Source organism: Nothoprocta perdicaria, unplaced genomic scaffold (genome assembly GCF_003342845.1).
Source record: "Nothoprocta perdicaria isolate Ctin4 unplaced genomic scaffold, notPer1 scaffold_313, whole genome shotgun sequence".
NCBI lineage: Eukaryota > Metazoa > Chordata > Aves > Tinamiformes > Tinamidae > Nothoprocta > Nothoprocta perdicaria.
Genome location: NW_020455548.1, coordinates 64175 through 80676, shown reverse-complemented (window position 1 = coordinate 80676; position 16502 = coordinate 64175). Strand labels below are relative to the sequence as shown.

At 49.9% G+C, this 16502-nt stretch overlaps 2 protein-coding genes across 3 annotated transcripts in view; one reads left to right on the top strand and one right to left on the bottom strand.

The window, feature by feature from the left end:
- The window catches only part of GRSF1 (G-rich RNA sequence binding factor 1), a 6520-nt gene extending 5787 nt beyond the window's left edge, over window positions 1-733 (bottom strand). The window contains exon 1 of the mRNA XM_026042759.1: window positions 680-733. Within this exon, the coding sequence (XP_025898544.1) occupies window positions 680-733 (54 nt within the window). The remainder of the gene's footprint in view (window positions 1-679) is intronic.
- A 3530-nt stretch (window positions 734-4263) lies between these two features.
- MOB1B (MOB kinase activator 1B) overlaps window positions 4264-16502 on the top strand; it is a 33288-nt gene continuing 21049 nt past the window's right edge. The window contains exon 1 of one of the 2 annotated variants that reach the window (XM_026042740.1): window positions 4264-4298. Coding sequence is in view for 1 of the 2 variants with exons in the window: in XM_026042739.1 (XP_025898524.1) it covers window positions 5016-5029 (14 nt within the window). In the remaining variant the exon portion in view is untranslated. Of the gene's footprint in view, window positions 4299-5012; window positions 5030-16502 lie in introns of those variants that run through there. The other variant, XM_026042739.1, reaches the window with a different exon arrangement.

Sequence of the window (16502 nt, the reverse complement as noted above, 5' to 3'; positions counted from 1 at the left end):
GGCGGCGGCAGCAGCAGCGCGGAGAGGCAGCGGCGCGCGGCGAGGCGCAGCGCTCCCGCGGCGGCGGCGGCCATGGCGGCGGCGGCGGCTCCGCCTCCACGGGCCCCTTCCCGGCAGGCGCCGCTCGCGCGGGAGGAGCGGAGGGAAGCGGCGGGAAGCGGCGCGGAGCCGCCCGGAGGCGGGCGCGAAGCCGGGGCCGGAGCGGAGCCGCCCGGAGCGAGGGCGCCGCGGGGAGAGCGCCCTGGAGGGGCGACACCCCTGTGACCCAGTCGTGTCCCTGCTCCCTGGCGTTGGGAAGTGGCATCCCTGGCGTTGGGAATGACACCCGTGTTCCCTGGTCGTGTCCCTGCTCCCTGGTGTTGGGAAGCGGCATCCCTGGCGTTGGGAATGGCACCCATGTTCCCTGGTCGTGTCCCTGCTCCCTGGTGTTGGGAAGCGGCATCCCTGGCGTTGGGAATGGCACCCGTGTGAGCTGGTCGTGTTCCTGTTCCCCGGCATTGGGAAGCGGCATCCCTGGTGTTGGGAATGACACCCATGTTACCTGGCTGTGGTGGGAATGACACCCGTGTGACCTGGCCGTGTCCCTGCTCCCTGGCCTTGGGAAGCGGCATCCCTGTTACCTGGCATTGGCAATGACACCCCTGTTACCTGGCCGTAATTGGAATGACACCCGTGTTACCTGGTTGTGTCCCTGCTGGTTATGTCCCTGCTCCCTGTCGTTGGGAAGCGGCATCCGTGTTACCTGGCATTGGGAATGACACCCGTGTGACCTGGTCGTGTCCCTGCTCCCTGGCGTTGGGAAGCGGCATCCCTGGTGTTGGGAATGACACCCGTGTGACCTGGCTGTGTCCCTGCTCCCTGGCCTTGGGAAGCGACATCCCTGGTGTTGGGAATGACACCCGTGTGACCTGGTCGTGTCCCTGTTTCCTGGCATTGGGAATGACCCCCGTGTTCCCTTGGATTGGGAAGTGATGCCTGTGTTACCTGACGTTGGGAATGACACCCTTGTGACCTGGCCATGATGGGAGGTGACACCCGTGTTACCTGGTCATGTCCCTGCTCCCTGGCGTTGGGAAGTGACACCCATTACCTGGCATTGGGAATGACACCCGTGTTACCTGGCGCTGGGAAGTGACATCCGTGTTACCTGGCATTGGGAACGACACCCATGTTCCCTGCCCTGATGGGGGGTGACACCCGTGTTCCCTGGCGTTGGGAGGCGACATCCCTGTTCCCTGGCGTTGCCTTTAGCAGTGATGCTTAGCACAGAGTTGGGGCCTTCGTGACTGGGTCTCGCTGGGTGCCACTGGCTTCTGCACGTGGTGCTCACACCAGCACACGCACAAGGTGTTTCTCGTTAAATCCAAGACATGGAAAGCAGTGTATTTGCAGGGGGAGCTGTTAGGTTTAACTTACTTAAGTAACTGCAATTTCACACGTGTCTTTATGCTCCTTCCCTGCAGCGTGTAGGTCTCAGGAGGGCTGGTTTCTGTCCTGCCTCTCGCATCCCAGCCGGGCAGTTCCCAACTCTGGAGCAGCCTCCACCTGCTTGGGAGCGAGGCAGAACCTGCGGGTGGTCGGAGATGCCCTGTGCTGCGTGGGAAGGACTTGCAGCTTCAGCCACCCACTGACAGAGCAGAGGCCTTGGATGGTTCTTAGCTAAACAGCCTATTTTAAGTCATCTCATTATGGCTTTGCTTTTGTAAACAATTCCATGTAGCGGATTTTTATGCCACAGGCTATTACCTTGCTAATTATAATCGTCTCTTGACAATGTTATTTCTCAAGTTCTTTTGGCTTTCCAAAACACATTGCTATGGACATTTTCAAAGGAGTGCTGAACTTGGAGCTAAAGGTTCATCTGTGAAGTGGGACGTGCTTGAGGTTTTCATAGTTGAAATGTCAAGTTTCTCTTGTAATTCCTTTTTCTAGATACAAAAAAAGGATAGTTATAGGAATCCCCCTTGAACCCTTTGGTACTGTTGCTCACTGAACAGCAGTCGCTGCACCTTGCTGACCGTGGCACTGCTTTGTGCATTCCCTTTTTGTGCAGATTATTTATTCTTGAAAGTTTCTGAGCCAAGCAGGGTCTAAAGAGGATTCTCCCGAACACACATACCACCCACTTTGCCTTGAATCCATCTGTTGCCCAAGTACCATAAGAAACATTTGCTGTTTGTCCCATAGCTTCCCAGAGTGTGCAGGTTACCTTTAGAGGGCACCAGTTTCTTGGGCTTGTATCCACTCAGAGCTTTTCCAGGAATCTCAGCTTCCTCGGCAAGTGTGGGAGGAGCAAAGCGTCTGCGCCAGATGGGAAAAAAGGCTTCATCCCAGGACCATGGTATTTGCAGGTATTTATTTTTCACATCAGGTGTTTAATGAAATCTGTCTATGAGAGAAAATGTGTTACACGGTGTGAAAGTTCAAGGACTCTAGAGAGTCTAGAGATTTGATCAGAATTTCTCTCTAGGTATATACTATAGATTTTAGCTGATACTTATACTTAAATGTTACACTGCTGATATATCATTAGTTCTCCAGCTATTCTTTGTCAGTGCCCATTCCCTTAACACATGAGGATCAAGTAAAAGAATTGGTACATATCAAGTTTTATGCCGAATATGGGGGAGAATGTTCATAGATCGTAGTATTTACATACCATATTATTTATGCTATGCTTCTAAACAGATTTTATTTCCCTTGTCGTATATCTCAATGCGTGATCAATAATTTGCTCTTAATTTCTGGACTTGCTTCAGCTCGAATCCTCCTGTTTCCTGAGCTGTGTTACAATCTTTGGCGCAAAAGCTGGAAACTTCCACTCGGGAGCAAAGCGTCCTGTCAACTTGGAGCTGTAGGGCCCTTTCAAAGCAATTCTTTATGCTGCCCGGCGTAACGGGTAAAGCAGAATGACAGTGGTGGGGCCCTGGGTGCATCCAATAGGCCTTTGCAGGAGGAACGGAGCGGCTCTGCTCTTATGCAACGCTGCAGCTTGCTGCCAGCCCTGCTGTCCCCGGCGTCTCCGGCCAGCCCTTCGTGTGACCCTTAGCCGTGGCGCATGGAATAGAGCCCTAGTGATGTGAGGCATAAAACACACCCGTTATGTAACCGCTTCTCCTTACAGCAACCCGGGCAAAGTTATTTCCTACTGACTGCGGCGGCTCCAGACGTTTCATGTGAACTTGCCACCGAAACGAAGCGTTCTGCGGGTGGAAGGAAGCGCATGGGTGGCAACGGAGAAGGGAGGTTGTTCGTGTCCAAACACGAACGCTCCATACGGATTAGGAGAATTGCTGGAGCTTCGTTTATATGGCCAGCTGTTAGCCTAGCAGCCTGTAAATGCAGGCTGTTTAAAAGCACACCCAGCCCCGTTGCATGTCTGCATTCACTAATACGGCCAAGGAGAAAATTGCAGCCGTTGTGAAATGCTTTTTAATTATGCCCTCAGCGCTGGGTGAAACACCTGGTTTTAAAAGTGCCGGAAAAACACCAGTGTAACTTTTGTTTCCTTAGACACACGCTGGCCTGACGCTGTGACTTACCCTGGGGGACGGAAGATGCAGTTTCAGCGTTTAACAGCACGAGAAAAGCCGAGGCCTTCGCTGCTGTGACGTGTTAACACAGCCAGAAAGCAGCAACAACAACAACCACCAGCCTTGCTGCACAGCAGCTTAGCGGTGCGCGGCATCCTGGCGTGTTTGGAGATACTGAACATGTGAGGTTTGGACGTATTGAATATGTGAGGTTTGGAGATACTGAACATGTGAGGTTTGGACATATTGAACATGTGAGGTTTGGACTTACTGAACATGTGAGGTGAGGAGCCGCGTCCCTGGCGCGGTGCCGCTCGGCGAGGGTACCTGCACGTTCTGCTGCCCAGAACTGGCCCTTGGAGATAGAGTCGGAGTTATCATGGTTTGATAGGAATATAATGCTCTGCTTTAGAGCCTTTTGGGTGCTGCTGGATATCTTTGTTTCCCTTGGAAGCTCTGAGAGAAAAACCTCACAGTCATCGTTCCTGATTTGGAAGGGAAGTTGTTCCCAGAGCACGGCGCCCAGGACACGGCCCGCGGCTGTTGTGTGCTGCTTGAACAGCCTTTGGACGACTTCCAAAGCACGCTGGAAAGCTTTAACTTGGGAGAATAGCCCTGTATTTCTCACTATGTGGTCAACCTGTCACAGCCAGCAGAGACATGGTTGCAGTCACTCCGAAAGCTTCCTTTGCTGAACCTTTGTTATGTATGTAATGTTTCCACGTGTGAGAGGACACGCAGGTTTTAACCCACGCTCTGTGCTCGGTGAGGAGGTTCAGGGCAGAGGTTGGGCACGGGCGGTGTGGAAACCTGCCCCGGGTGAAGGGAGGATGCGAGGGATTTAACCTGAGCAGCTTGCAAGTGGCCCTGTCTGTGCTGAGAGCTGTGTCCGTCCTCAGCTGCCCGCCAGCTTTGCCAAGGAGTGCTCGCAAAGCCAACATTTATCCTTGGGACTTGCTCAAAGTCCTTTGTGTGTGTGTGTGTGGGTTTAGAGAGCAGCCAGGGCTGGCTATGTGAGGAGGGCAGAAATGCAGGCGAGATTCCGCTTTTCTCCTATTCCTGGTGTTGATATTTGTACGTGCGGCGGCCGACCCCCGCTGTGGTGCAGCCGGAAAGTGGGGGAGATCTCACGTATTGACCCCCTCAGGAAGCTCCGAGCGGGGACTGAGGCCCCGGCACGAAATGCTGGAGCGGAGGGAAAGGCTCTGGTGCTCTGGGCACCTCTCCAGAGGGAGGATTTGGGGGCGCGGGGGGGTTGTTGGGGGGTGTCTGGAGGGCTGGGGGGGGTCCGAGGGGCAGGGGGGATGGCGGKCAGGATTTTGGGGAGGAAAAAGGCGGATTTTGAGGAGCAGGGGGCGGGCGCGATGGCGGCGGCGGGCGGGCGCCCCGTCCCGTCCCGCCCCTTCCCGCCGCTGCCATTGGGAGCCGCGCCGAGGCCGTTGCCGTTGCCGCCGCTCCAGCTCCCGCTCCCGCTCCGCCGCCATGAGCTTCTTGTTGTGAGTCGGGGCCGCCCACGCGGCGCGGGGGGCGGCAGGGAGCCATGGCGGCCCCGCGGCCGCCCTGCCCGGGACGCGGCCGCGCCCCGGCGGCCGTTAACGGCCGCTGCCCAACGGCCGCTAACGGCCGCCGCGAGGGCGTTTGGAGGGCGCGGGGCAGCGGCGCGGCCGGGCCGGGCTCGCCGGGCGTTTCGCGCAGCTCCGGGCGGGCGTGTTGTGGAGATGGCGCTGGGGACGGCGGGCGCGGGGGGCTCGGAGGGGCGCCCGGGGTGCGAGCGGAGCCCGGGCCCCGCTAGGCTCGAGCCGGGGCCCCGCTAGGCTCGAGCCCGGGCCCCCGTCGGGCCAGGGCCGGCTCCTGTGGGGGGCTCCCGGGGCCCAGCGGCCCCGCTGAGCTCCACGTCCACGGGCCCCGGCAGCCACCCCGCGAGCGGCCTGTCGCCCCAAGGGAGACGAGAGGCGGCCAGAGGCCGGTGCAAGAGACCGTCCCGCTCCTCGTGAGAGGCCCGGCTGTCCCCCTGCTTCGTGATTCCCAGCTGCTGCCAGGGGGACGGGGTCGCCAACGCCGCCGGCTGCGGGTGAGGGAGCCCTGCCGCCCGTGGCGTTCGAATGGGAAGCATGAAACCCTGCCGCCCGTGGCATGGGAAGCATGAGACCCTCCACCCTGTCCAAGGCAGTAATGAGATACTTGTTGAATTTTCCAGACCCTCCCGAAAGCCGGGAAAGCGAAGCCATGGCTTTCAGTAGTCCTGTTGGTTGGAAAATAGAGAGTGAAGCTGAAGTTCCTGCGGGGCGAAGCTGGAAGCGGTGGCACAGCCGTTTGGGACGTGCCTGGGAGAGTTTGGGGGACAGCACCTTGCTCGTGCCTTCCAGAAATCCAACGGGCCCATAAAGATGCCGAGTAGGCCTCAGGGGAGCCAGGGGAAGCTTCCTCTTAGATACCAGCAAGTAATATATGTACACACACATATATAAGTGTCTGGAAAGATAGGATGACCTTTTCTCCAATATGATTTTCTTGTTATCTTCCCTGAGTCATTCAGTGATAGTGGTTGTATATGTTTACGCTTTAACAGGCCTGGCTCACATGGGCATTCTGCACTGCAAACCCCACATATTTTTCATAGCAGGAAGGGTTTCCAGGGTGTGGAGTAACAGAGTTGTTTCTTTGTCCCCGTTCTCTCTGCTTCAGGGATCGAGTCGTCGTCGTTTATGTGAACCCAGTTTTAAGCTCATAATAAAGATGCAGCAGATGAAGGTATTATTATCCACCTACTAGAAACGTTTTCCAAGTTGCCGCGAACCTGCCACACAGGTTTATCATCAGTGGCTTGGCTGGAGTTGGTCGGTTTGACAGTCAAGTGCAGTATCAGGAGCCGAGTTCTGCTTGCGGACTTGCTTGCAGTCACATAACAGGGCAATTGTGCTCAGATAACGTTTGCACAGGGCGCCTGGGGCCCCCCTCGAAAGGTCCTTGTCTGCAGACAAATCCAGTGCTATTCTTTTCTGTTGCTAGGGCCCGTGGCATATAAAGCTACATGCAGTGAAAAAACAAAAAAAGAGAAAAAAGAAAAGGGGAATCATTGTCTTTTCTTGTTATGGTTAGCATTATAAGAAGTCTTTGAGAGGAGTCACTGAATTAGTGGAATTGGATTTTAACAGTGGTTGTCGCTTTCGGCAACACTGTTTTGGCTTCATGGTCTTTCCCTTTTGGAAAACAGTTTTTGTCAACTTCAACGATGTTTAAATAGGGTGTCTTGACTCTTAAAAAAGGAGGAAAGGAAAAAGCGATGAGAAAGATCGTCAGTTCCAAAAAATCCAGCTTGACGATTTTTCTCTAAAAGGAAATTACAGCATAGTTGCAGGTACTGTAGCCTAAATCTCCAAGGAAGAAATTAAAGATAGTTCTGGTAGGCGTGCCATATGGTAACACGCTTGCGTTATCCTGCGCTGGCAAAACTTACGTAAAAGGAAGCTACATAAAAATCAGTTATTTTTGAAAGGACAAACGTTATTGTCAAAAATTCTCAAACTCTTTTTCTCTTGGAGAAAATAAAGGCGAGAGAGAAAAGCCAAGCCAAGCAAAAGCAGTTCTCCGTATTCATTCATCTCTGCCGTAAACTTGCAGTGTGTGGAGTTCAGGGAGCTCCAGGCCTGGATTCGTGTAAGCAGTAACAGCTGACAGGCCTGTGCAGGCAGGAGCTGCAGGAGACAGAATAGAAGCGTGTGGATGAGGAATTGCTAATTGGAGGTACGTGCACCGAGGCGTCGGCATGTAAACCGAGCGGGGCAAGATGGCCTTGCAAGGAGCAGACTTTGTTTCGCCGTCTTGGCTAAGCCGGGGCCAGCCGCTTTTTCTGGTGTGTGTGGGTTGTGCTTAAATGAAAAGGACCCTTTCTGGGTGTGCGAGCGTGCGCAGAGGGTGCAGCGGGGCATCCCTTTCTCCTTCCTTCTCTCCCAGATGAATACTACAACTGGAGCTGGTGCGCTTGTTTTGGGACCGACAGGCGTTGCGGCCTTCCCGCTTCCCCAGTCTGCTCCTGCTCCTGCAGAGCAGCCTGGTTCCCTTTCATGCCCTTCCTGGGGCTTGACTTAGTGCTGCCACTGAAATTAAAGCCGTGTTTCAAGTGGGCAGATTATTCTGCAGCCTGGCTGAACTGTTTAATGGCAGCTCCGCCTGAGGAGCAAGTGCTTTGTGAGTGCTCCTTGACCACAGCTTGAGCTGGTGATGTGATATTTATCACCCTTTTATCACAGACTCCCATGGGAGCTTCTAAACGGGAATTTTGGTCTTGGGGAAGTCAAGTGTAGGCATTTACCAGCCCTTAGAAATGCTCTTGTCAAGTTATCAGATATTTTTTCTAGCTCCATGTTTAAGAAGAGGGCTTTACTCCTCTTTGCAGTTGTGTGTTCTTGTTTTTTGAGTTTTGCTTGTTTGTTTTGCATTAAGAGTATGATGTATTCCTCCATTTATGGCTTGAGCAGCACACTGCTACTGTGCAGGCCATGTTCATATTTAGCAGATGATGGCAAAGATGCTCATCACAGAAATGTGCTTCCTTGCTGCTGCTCTTAACCAGCACTGTTAGGGATGTATTCAGTTCTCTTCTGAAATGTTCTGGCAGTGAAGGGTCCCTGCATTTGCCCACGAGTAAACTGGAAGGAGACCTGCTGACTTGGTGCCAGGTTATTGCTCTGCCTCTGTGGGTTCTTCACCTTGGCTCCCTGTGGTGTGAACGAAAAGGGGCTTCCATCCTTCCTACAGGCTGCTCTGAGATGGTGCTCGAAACAGCTGCCCAGTGTCATGTGCGCTGGGGAAGATTTTTTTGCAGTGCTTGGCAGCCAGAGGAAACCTTTGGAAAATAAGAAGTTGTAGAAAACTGTTGGCTTACAGCTGGAACCAACTCCTTTGTCTATCCTGTGCAAGGGGATTTTTTTCCCCTTAAGTTTAGGTAACAGAAACTTTGAGTTTGGAGGAGACGGGAGGATTCCTTGGAGGCAGAGGTTTTACTCGATCATTTGTGACACTGAGCTTCACGGGAAGCACTGTACGGGTTTTTTTATTAATCTGCTTAAAGCATAAATGAAGTTGCTGCCTGTAGAAAAGTATGGTGTTACCCTGAAGTTTGTGCTAAATGTTGTTCAAGCCTGTGTCACCTCGATTATACCATTAACTTTGTGCTTAATTCCTGTGTTGAAAGGCTGGCTGTCCAAAGATTTGCCCCTTGGCTTGCAGCTCTGCTAGTCTCTCCCTGTAAAGGAAGGATGTTCCACGGAGCAGAAAGCTTCCAGAAACCATGGCAATGAATACAGCGTGAAAAGTTAGAGAAGTGTTTGAGTTTGTCCTCCTTGTGCTGTCTGTAGCACGATTCATTTTCAAAATCTCAGAAGCCCTTTAAAGTGCTTGCCACTCTGCTTCCATCCTCACTTATCGTCCCTGAAGACCTCAAAGCAGTTTTTGGGATGCAGTTTGTTAATGGGCATTAAGGTCATTGAGGCACTTGTCATCCTTCTAATGAGTGGGTCAATGAGGCTAAATCAGCAAAAACAGTTTTTGTGGAGGAGGATTCTTTTTTTTTCCTCATGTGCGTGTGTGTACTGGCTCACTGGGGTGAGATGAGACTTGGTGGCAGAGTAATAGAAACAGCAGGAATGTGTGGACGTAGCAAAAGAGGAGGAGGCTTCTGTTCTGCTGCTAGCAGAGCATTTCCTTAGGTGCATCATCAGTGCCACCCTCCTGACTTGGCTTTCGTGCATGCACTACCCCCTTTATACAATGACTCTTAAGCAAGGAGTTCTTGCCATTCCTTTAGCCACGATGATGATTATTTTTAGTATTTCCTTGCCTGGTTTTGAGGAAATGTCTGCTTATCATGGTGAACTGACAGCTGCTTGAGGAAAGGTAGATGATCCCATTAGCCCTGATGAAATGCAAATGAATGGTAGCCAGCAGTGCGTGGCTGCTGCTGCTGCCTTCAGTTAGGGCTGGTGGGGCAGGGTTGCGAAACCAGCTTTATGCTGATTCCTGGCTCCTTGTGTTTCAGGATGAATGAATCTCCCTTGAAATAAGAGCCGTGCAGAACACGTTCAGGCTGTGAGGTATTTCAGCGGGGAATTGCATTTTTTTTGGGGTGTCTTTTGCCTTAAATACCCCTTTTACGGAAATGTGTAATTGCTGAACTGAGCGATTGCTCCTTCTCCATGTTCATGGGTGATGCCTTCTCCATAAAGGGTTAGTTTAAAAAGAAGACAGGCAGTCAAGAAAGGCAGTGCTCAGTGTGAAAGTTGTGTAAGCTACAAGGCAAGGGACATCCGCTCTTAATTGCTTCCTAATGGTTTGCTTTTATGACACAGTTGTTTTCCCTTGTTTGTCCTTCCCAGTTAGTGTTTGCAATGGAAGTGAAGCCGTGTGATTAACTCTACATCTGCCGGGTGAGAATAGCAGTGGCACAAGGATCCCTTTCAGGGGAGGACTGGTGCATGTGTAACAAGGCTGTTTTTTTATCCTGAAGAAAGGTAGTGTGTTTTTTACATATTTATGTGTGTGTGTGTGTATATATATATATTTATATTTTTTTTTTCCTTTCTGTCAAGGCTTTGGATTTAGCCTCTCCCCGTGTCAACAGTGAACTGCAGAGAGGAGAGCCTGTGAGTCACCACTTCTCCTTGGAGCATATATGTTCCATGAGGGAGGCTTTTAAAAAAGGATAAAATATTAAAGTTACCTTCTGGTGAACAGCTTGGAGCTGCACCTGTGCACGTCTGCTTTTGGGCCCAAGGCTGGCTGTTTAATTAAACTGTTCCCTCGACCTGATTAGATCTCAACAGTATTCTCACTTACTGGTTCAGGTTTATTTTACCTTAGTTTTTGCCTGTTGTTGGATCATCTCAGTACTTTCTTTCTGACTGCGGTATCTTCTGTGTTGTCCAGTGCTTTAAAAGAACAAAAACAAATGAGCTGGCAGAGCCAAGCTGCTAGTTTTCCTTAGGGAAGTAAATAGCTGCATCCGATCGTACCACTCTGTCTTCCATAATAAGCAACAAGAAAGATGTTACTGCCAAAGCTATCAATAAGCCTTTGACCCACAAATCAACCCCAACCGCAGGATATGCTTTGCCATAGTTTCAGCATTTGTAAACTAAGCAATTTCCTATTAGCACGGAGAAACAATGAGCGTACTGTTTGGCTTTTTTTGGTGCATAGAGAAGGGAGCTTGGGGTTATAGGGATTAAAATGCTGCCGAATCTGTTTCTGGCTGTGACTTCCTTCATTGCTTTTCACAGACTTTTTAGAATTAGTCCTCTGTTGAGAGAAGTTCACGGAGTGGAGTTGTCAGGATCCTTTGCTTTCTCTTCTGTGTTCCTAACACAGTATTTCCTTGCTTTGGACTCGCATAGCACTTTGTGTGCTGGCTCTCCTTGCTGCAGTGCCTGCTGCCTGGGAGGTGGGCCTTGCTGCAGAGAAGGAGCGTCTGCAGCCGTGTGAACTGCCATCCTCTGCTGCAGGAAGATCAGCACCACACCATGCAAGTTTCAGGGAGTTAAAACCTGTTAGGATCTTTCTAGTGGCTCTGTGAGGCAACTGAGGGCAATAAATGTATTTTTCTCCAAGTTTTGAGGAGGAACTTTTTGGGGGAGAAGATGCCTGTTGCATTATCTCCTCTTGGTCCTGAAAGGAGATGCATTGGATTTGAAATTGAGTGGTCTGTACAATTCCCTCCGAAGTTAGAGTCCGTTCTGAGTTGTCTAGAAAAGCTGTGGCAGAGCTTTCCTGGATCAAAGCAGATCAGAAAGAAAGAAGTATAAGGCTAAGGTTTCTTTTTTTTGTGTCTGTGTATACCTGTGTGTGTGTATCTATATATATTTATAAAATCCCAGAGCCAGTGTAGCAGTTATGCTGCGTGTGAATATGCCATATTCTTTCCCAGACCACTGTCTAGGGTGATACTTTAGGGAAGGATTCTCAGCGATGGGAACAAGAACCTTGGAGGGGTTGTCTGGAGGAGCACGTGTCCACACAGCTATAATTGGTTATTGATAAATATGAAATGACTTCTTAGGTTGTAGTGTTGCTTTTGTGAACAGGACCAGACATTTTAGAATATATAAACCTTACTGAATGTATGTTTTCCAGGACTGGATACCCAATTCTGTTCAGCATGTTAAAGTGCTTTGTGTATCCCAGAATTTCTCTGCTAAACTAAAACTTTTGCTTCTCACATAGTATATGTACCACCCAAGTCAGAGGTTACCGCATTTGTGCGTCTGAGATAATAGCTTTGTGTTAATAAAACAACAGCCTTCTATGAATTCCTGAAGGTAAGAGGAGTTTTTCTTTGAAACTGCGCTCGGAAACCCTTAAAAGCAGCCACTTCTGGTGACTAGGAAGACAGTTCTTTTCCTCATGGATCTTTTAGGTCGTTCTTCATGAGAAAGCTGAGAATAACTCACAAACATTTTGTCTTGGCCTTCAAAGCACAGACTTGCACTGCACAGATAGAACTTGCCAGGGATCCTTTTCTCGTTATTCCCTCTTCCCCCCGTAAATCCAGTAACAACCGTAGCTTATTGTTCCGAGTTTCCTCCTGTTTTTCTCCCTGTGTGGAGACACTTATGTCTTGTTCACCCTCTTCTCTCTGTTTTCCTCCTCCAGCTCACAGCTGTTCCTTGGCCTGAATCCATTCCTTTTGTTATTCTGGTGTGTTGCCTGTGATCTTATCCATATTTCAGTTCAGTTTGATTTCAAGTTTTACACATTGCCCCTTTCTAGACAGTTTTTCTTTTTTTTTCTTGCCAGTTGCTGTGCTTGCACTTGGCTATTAAGTGTGGGAGCTTAACTCCGGACTTAATCACTTGTGTCTTAGCAATATGAGCGCTGCTCAAGTACACGCAGTGTTCTCCTTGCGTGGAGAAGAACACACATTGCAAATAAGAACTCCTAATGCACGAGTTTGTGGTCTCTACCCCAACTTTAATTTCTTTCTTTCTGGCAGAATACATGAGCATAAGGTAGAAATTGGCCAATTCCTCCCTTGCTTAAAAAAGGAGATATCTGATTTTGAACATGAAAGGAATTTGTGCCCGGAGTGTGATTGGGTGGGCTTCCTATGTTAGCCTTAATGGAGTAGCCCATATTTAGCTTGGTGAGTATGCATTTTAATTACGTTTTTGCCAACTTGAAAAGTAGTCTTGGCTTTACTTGAATGGAATAACAGGTTTAGGGCCTGGCTGAGCATTCAGAATCTGGAAATGAAAGTGGCACATGGAGATATGTCAGAGGGCTGAGTTTTCTCGGTAAGATCCTTTGCAATGCAGAAGCAGACTTTGTGAACATGGCTTCAGCTGTGGGAGATGTTTAAGCAAGAGTTGGTGATAAGATAAGGGAGGGTATTTTTGGAAGCCCTTAGCTTACTCATTGCTGCTCACGTCCATTTCTCCTTCCTGTGCTTCTTTGTGTCATTCCTTGACTCTAATGATCCTTCTGTTATTTCCTGAAACCAGATGCTATCACACCCGTTAATCAATGTGAAAGTGTAATCCGCAGTGCACGCTCTGAGGTTGCTCTTGGGAAATGGCAGTGTGTTTTACATGGGCACTGTTCGTGTCGTCAGTGTGTTTTACATGGGGGTGGCAATAAAAAACGGCCTTTTATGGTGTGTTGAATGACCCACTCCATTAAAATTTAGTTCAGCTTCCCTTTCTCTAGTATGGCTTCCCCCCTTCCCCAGTGACATTAACAACTTGTTCTTTTTTGCTTTTTTAAAAAGGATTGAAGACTGTTTTAAGCCATTTCATTATTCTTGGAAAAAAAAATAGAATTTGACACCCTGCTGTGATTTCAAAGGTTGTATGACTGGATTTGCTTTAGTTGTTCATAAAGCATTGGTTTTTAACAGCACCGATGGGCGTTTTGGGAAGCCGTCCATGTTCTGAGGCACGTTCTCCAAGCACTATATTTGGTATCTAAGTAAGGAGCTAATTTGATATTTGAGCCAAGCTTTTATTGCTGTAATTCGTCATCTTGAGCAGCCCATAGATTGCATGCTGACCAACGGTGCTTCCTCCCTGCTCCTTAAGCGGACTCGAAGGGTGTGACTGGTAAGAGCAAAGATTGTGTAGCATGAGTTGGTAATGTTAGTACGTGGAGCAAACGTAGCTGCGTGTCAGGAACCCCCCGTGATGCACGGAACCGTCCGTCGTGCAATACAGCGTGTGCCTTTCCCGAGGGATGCTCTTGTCCTTGCTCTGCGAGCTGAGCCGGCATTACGGGGAGGAAATGGCAGCGCGGGACACGCTGTTCTCCCCCGCCCTGTGGGTGTGAATCCCCCTTCCCTTGGAGTCCCCGCGATGCTGAAGGGCCGGCGCTTGGAGAGGCTGCCCGTGGTGCAGCTCTCCAGGGCACTTAATGGTGCTCTCCGTGACTGTTCCTCGATGCCTGCTTAAACAGTTTACACCTTCTTCTTCATTTATCCCTCTGTTGTCTTGTCTTTAAACAAAATCAGATGGGTTGCTAAAAGACAACCCCCAGACTTCTATTTTTCTTGCATTTCGTTCGGAATTTGCTTACTTGCAACTTGTGTAAAGGTGACTTAGAGTTTTCATTTCCGACCATCTGTGGATGCTTGTATTCTTGGGTTGATTTGTGTCACTTTCTTGTTGGTATTCATGCTGACTGTCAGACCAAGGCTGGCATGTTGTTGATTCTCTCTTGGGAAAAAAAAAGAAAAAAAGGGAAAAAAAAAAACCCCAAACCCTTCTCTTTCCTTATGTCCTGTGCAACGTTCATGTTCATCCTTCTGTTTTTCATGTTTCCATGTGTCTGTGTAGCATGTGCAGTATGGTCCTCACACCCGCATCTGTTACCAGACATCCTCCCTCCAAGTAGCGGATTTCCTTCAGAACCCAACGTTTTCTGGGCAGTATCCGAGCGGCGCTTCTGGAGCGCGTCTTCAAGACGACACGGATTGGAGGATGTTGGTCTCTTCTTGCGCTTTGCTTGCAGGCAGTGTCTTCATCCTTCAGGTACCAGGTTGGAGACGTGCTCTCGAGGTGTTTAGGCTGCAAACCTCGCAGGGTGGCGTCTCCGCAGGCCCCCCGCAGCGGCGACCTTGTCGGTGTGCCCAGTTAACACGCTCTATAACCTTCCATCACAGGCATCTCGTTTTGCTGATTCCGAATGAGTTTGCCACTGGGCAGAGCTGCCTCCTCTGTGTCTTTATTTCTCATAAAGTAGCTCTTGCTGCAGGGTGTTCATGGCATCCTTTTGAGCAACCTTTCAGCCTCTTCCAATACTATGCTCCCTACAGCTTTATCAAATCCCCTTTCTTCCAAGGGAATTGTGCCATACATTTGTGTATGGCAGAAGTAAGTGTTGGGATGACTTTTTAATGCTGAGGTTTACCTATGGAAAAGGGTGGACTTGGCAAAAGAGTAGTAGTTCTTTCTTCTAATGAATGGTTTACTTGGTGCATTAAGGGACTGAGGTTTGAACCTTAGTGGAAAGGAAACTTTGAAGTGTAACTGGGTGAAGTTGTAACTTTAGTTTGAATTCGTGCTATGCCCTTCCCTTTTTACCAAACTAATGCTAATTGACAGAAATAAGCATTTCTTGGGGAAGAAGGGGGAGTGTTAGTGAGAAAACAGCAGCCTTTGGTTTGCGGAGAACTGAATTAGTGACTGAAAGCATAAAGATACCAAACTCCTCCTCTGCAGTTCTCGGGAGGAAATGAAGCAGTCACAGAGGAAGGAGTAGCCCATATTTACCTCCTTCAGAATTGCAGCAGTCGGCTCTTTCAACGAGGGACTACATGAGTATTAGGTGACTGGAATACAAACGATGTTTGCTTCTACTCTGCAGTTCTGAGGCATGCGTGTGTGCGCGCACACACACATACACACACTCAGTATGAGGGTTCAAATACCCAGGGAAACTGGGATTTAATTAAAATGCCTGACAGACCGGCTAAGACCAGCCCTCAGCTTTGCTCTTTGTAGTAAGATCAGTTGTGTGAGAGAGGACACTTGTGTTTCTTTCAAGATAGGCAGTGAACGCCGAGGAGCGTGGAGTGAAACGTTCTGGATAATCCTCCTTCCTTTCTTACGACAAGTTTTGAATGGATTAAGGAAGAAAGTGTGTGGAGGGACTTGGGTCTCCATGGGAAGCTTGAAACGAGGGAATGTGCTCGGCACGAGAGCCGAGCAAGGCGACAGGGCTTCCTTGGCACAAAGAAGGCAGCGGGGTCAGCAGTAGGGACCCCACTGCTACCCACGTGCAGGGCTTAGTTTTAGCCTCGTCCTTTGTAGCACCAGGCCTTCCTCACGTGGGCAGGAGTGTCCTGAGGCTGCGGGTGGAACACGAGGCCCAGAGAGACCCGGAGAAGCGTGGGGTCCAGCCGATGGGAGACGGGGCCTGTGGCCACCTCTGCGGGTTGGCCTCTGAGCGGGGACACTGCAGCCTCTGTGTGCCAAGCGCTCCGGCCTCTCACCCGTCATCCTCGTGCCTTCCGCCGGGAGAGGCTGCTGGGGAGGGCAGGCAAGAGCTTCTCTCCAGCTCCGTTGTGGTGCCTCTAAGAGAAACCAGCTTTTGCCAATGGGAGCCCCAGTTTGCTTCATTTCCAAAACGTGCTTGATGGGTTTTATGATGGACATTGCTTAGAAGAAGAAAAGGTGGGTGAAGAAATGTGGGAGGAACAGGCCAGCTGCGTGTGGTAGGACAGTCTGCAGCACGGGGTGGTGAGGGCTGGGGCAAGCAAAAGCATTCCTTAAGGCTACCCTGAGAAAAACACTTCCCTTCCTGCCTGTGAATCATCTGATAAACTCTTGCTCTCCTTTGAACATGTGGAGTCTTGTGCATGCTGGTATGGTACCTTTATTTATTAAGAAATATTGATAGGAATACTTGAATCTGCCTCCTCTCATGCCTCTCAAGCATTAATCTGTGAATATAGTTCGTTTTCTAGGAAAAGGAGATGGGTTT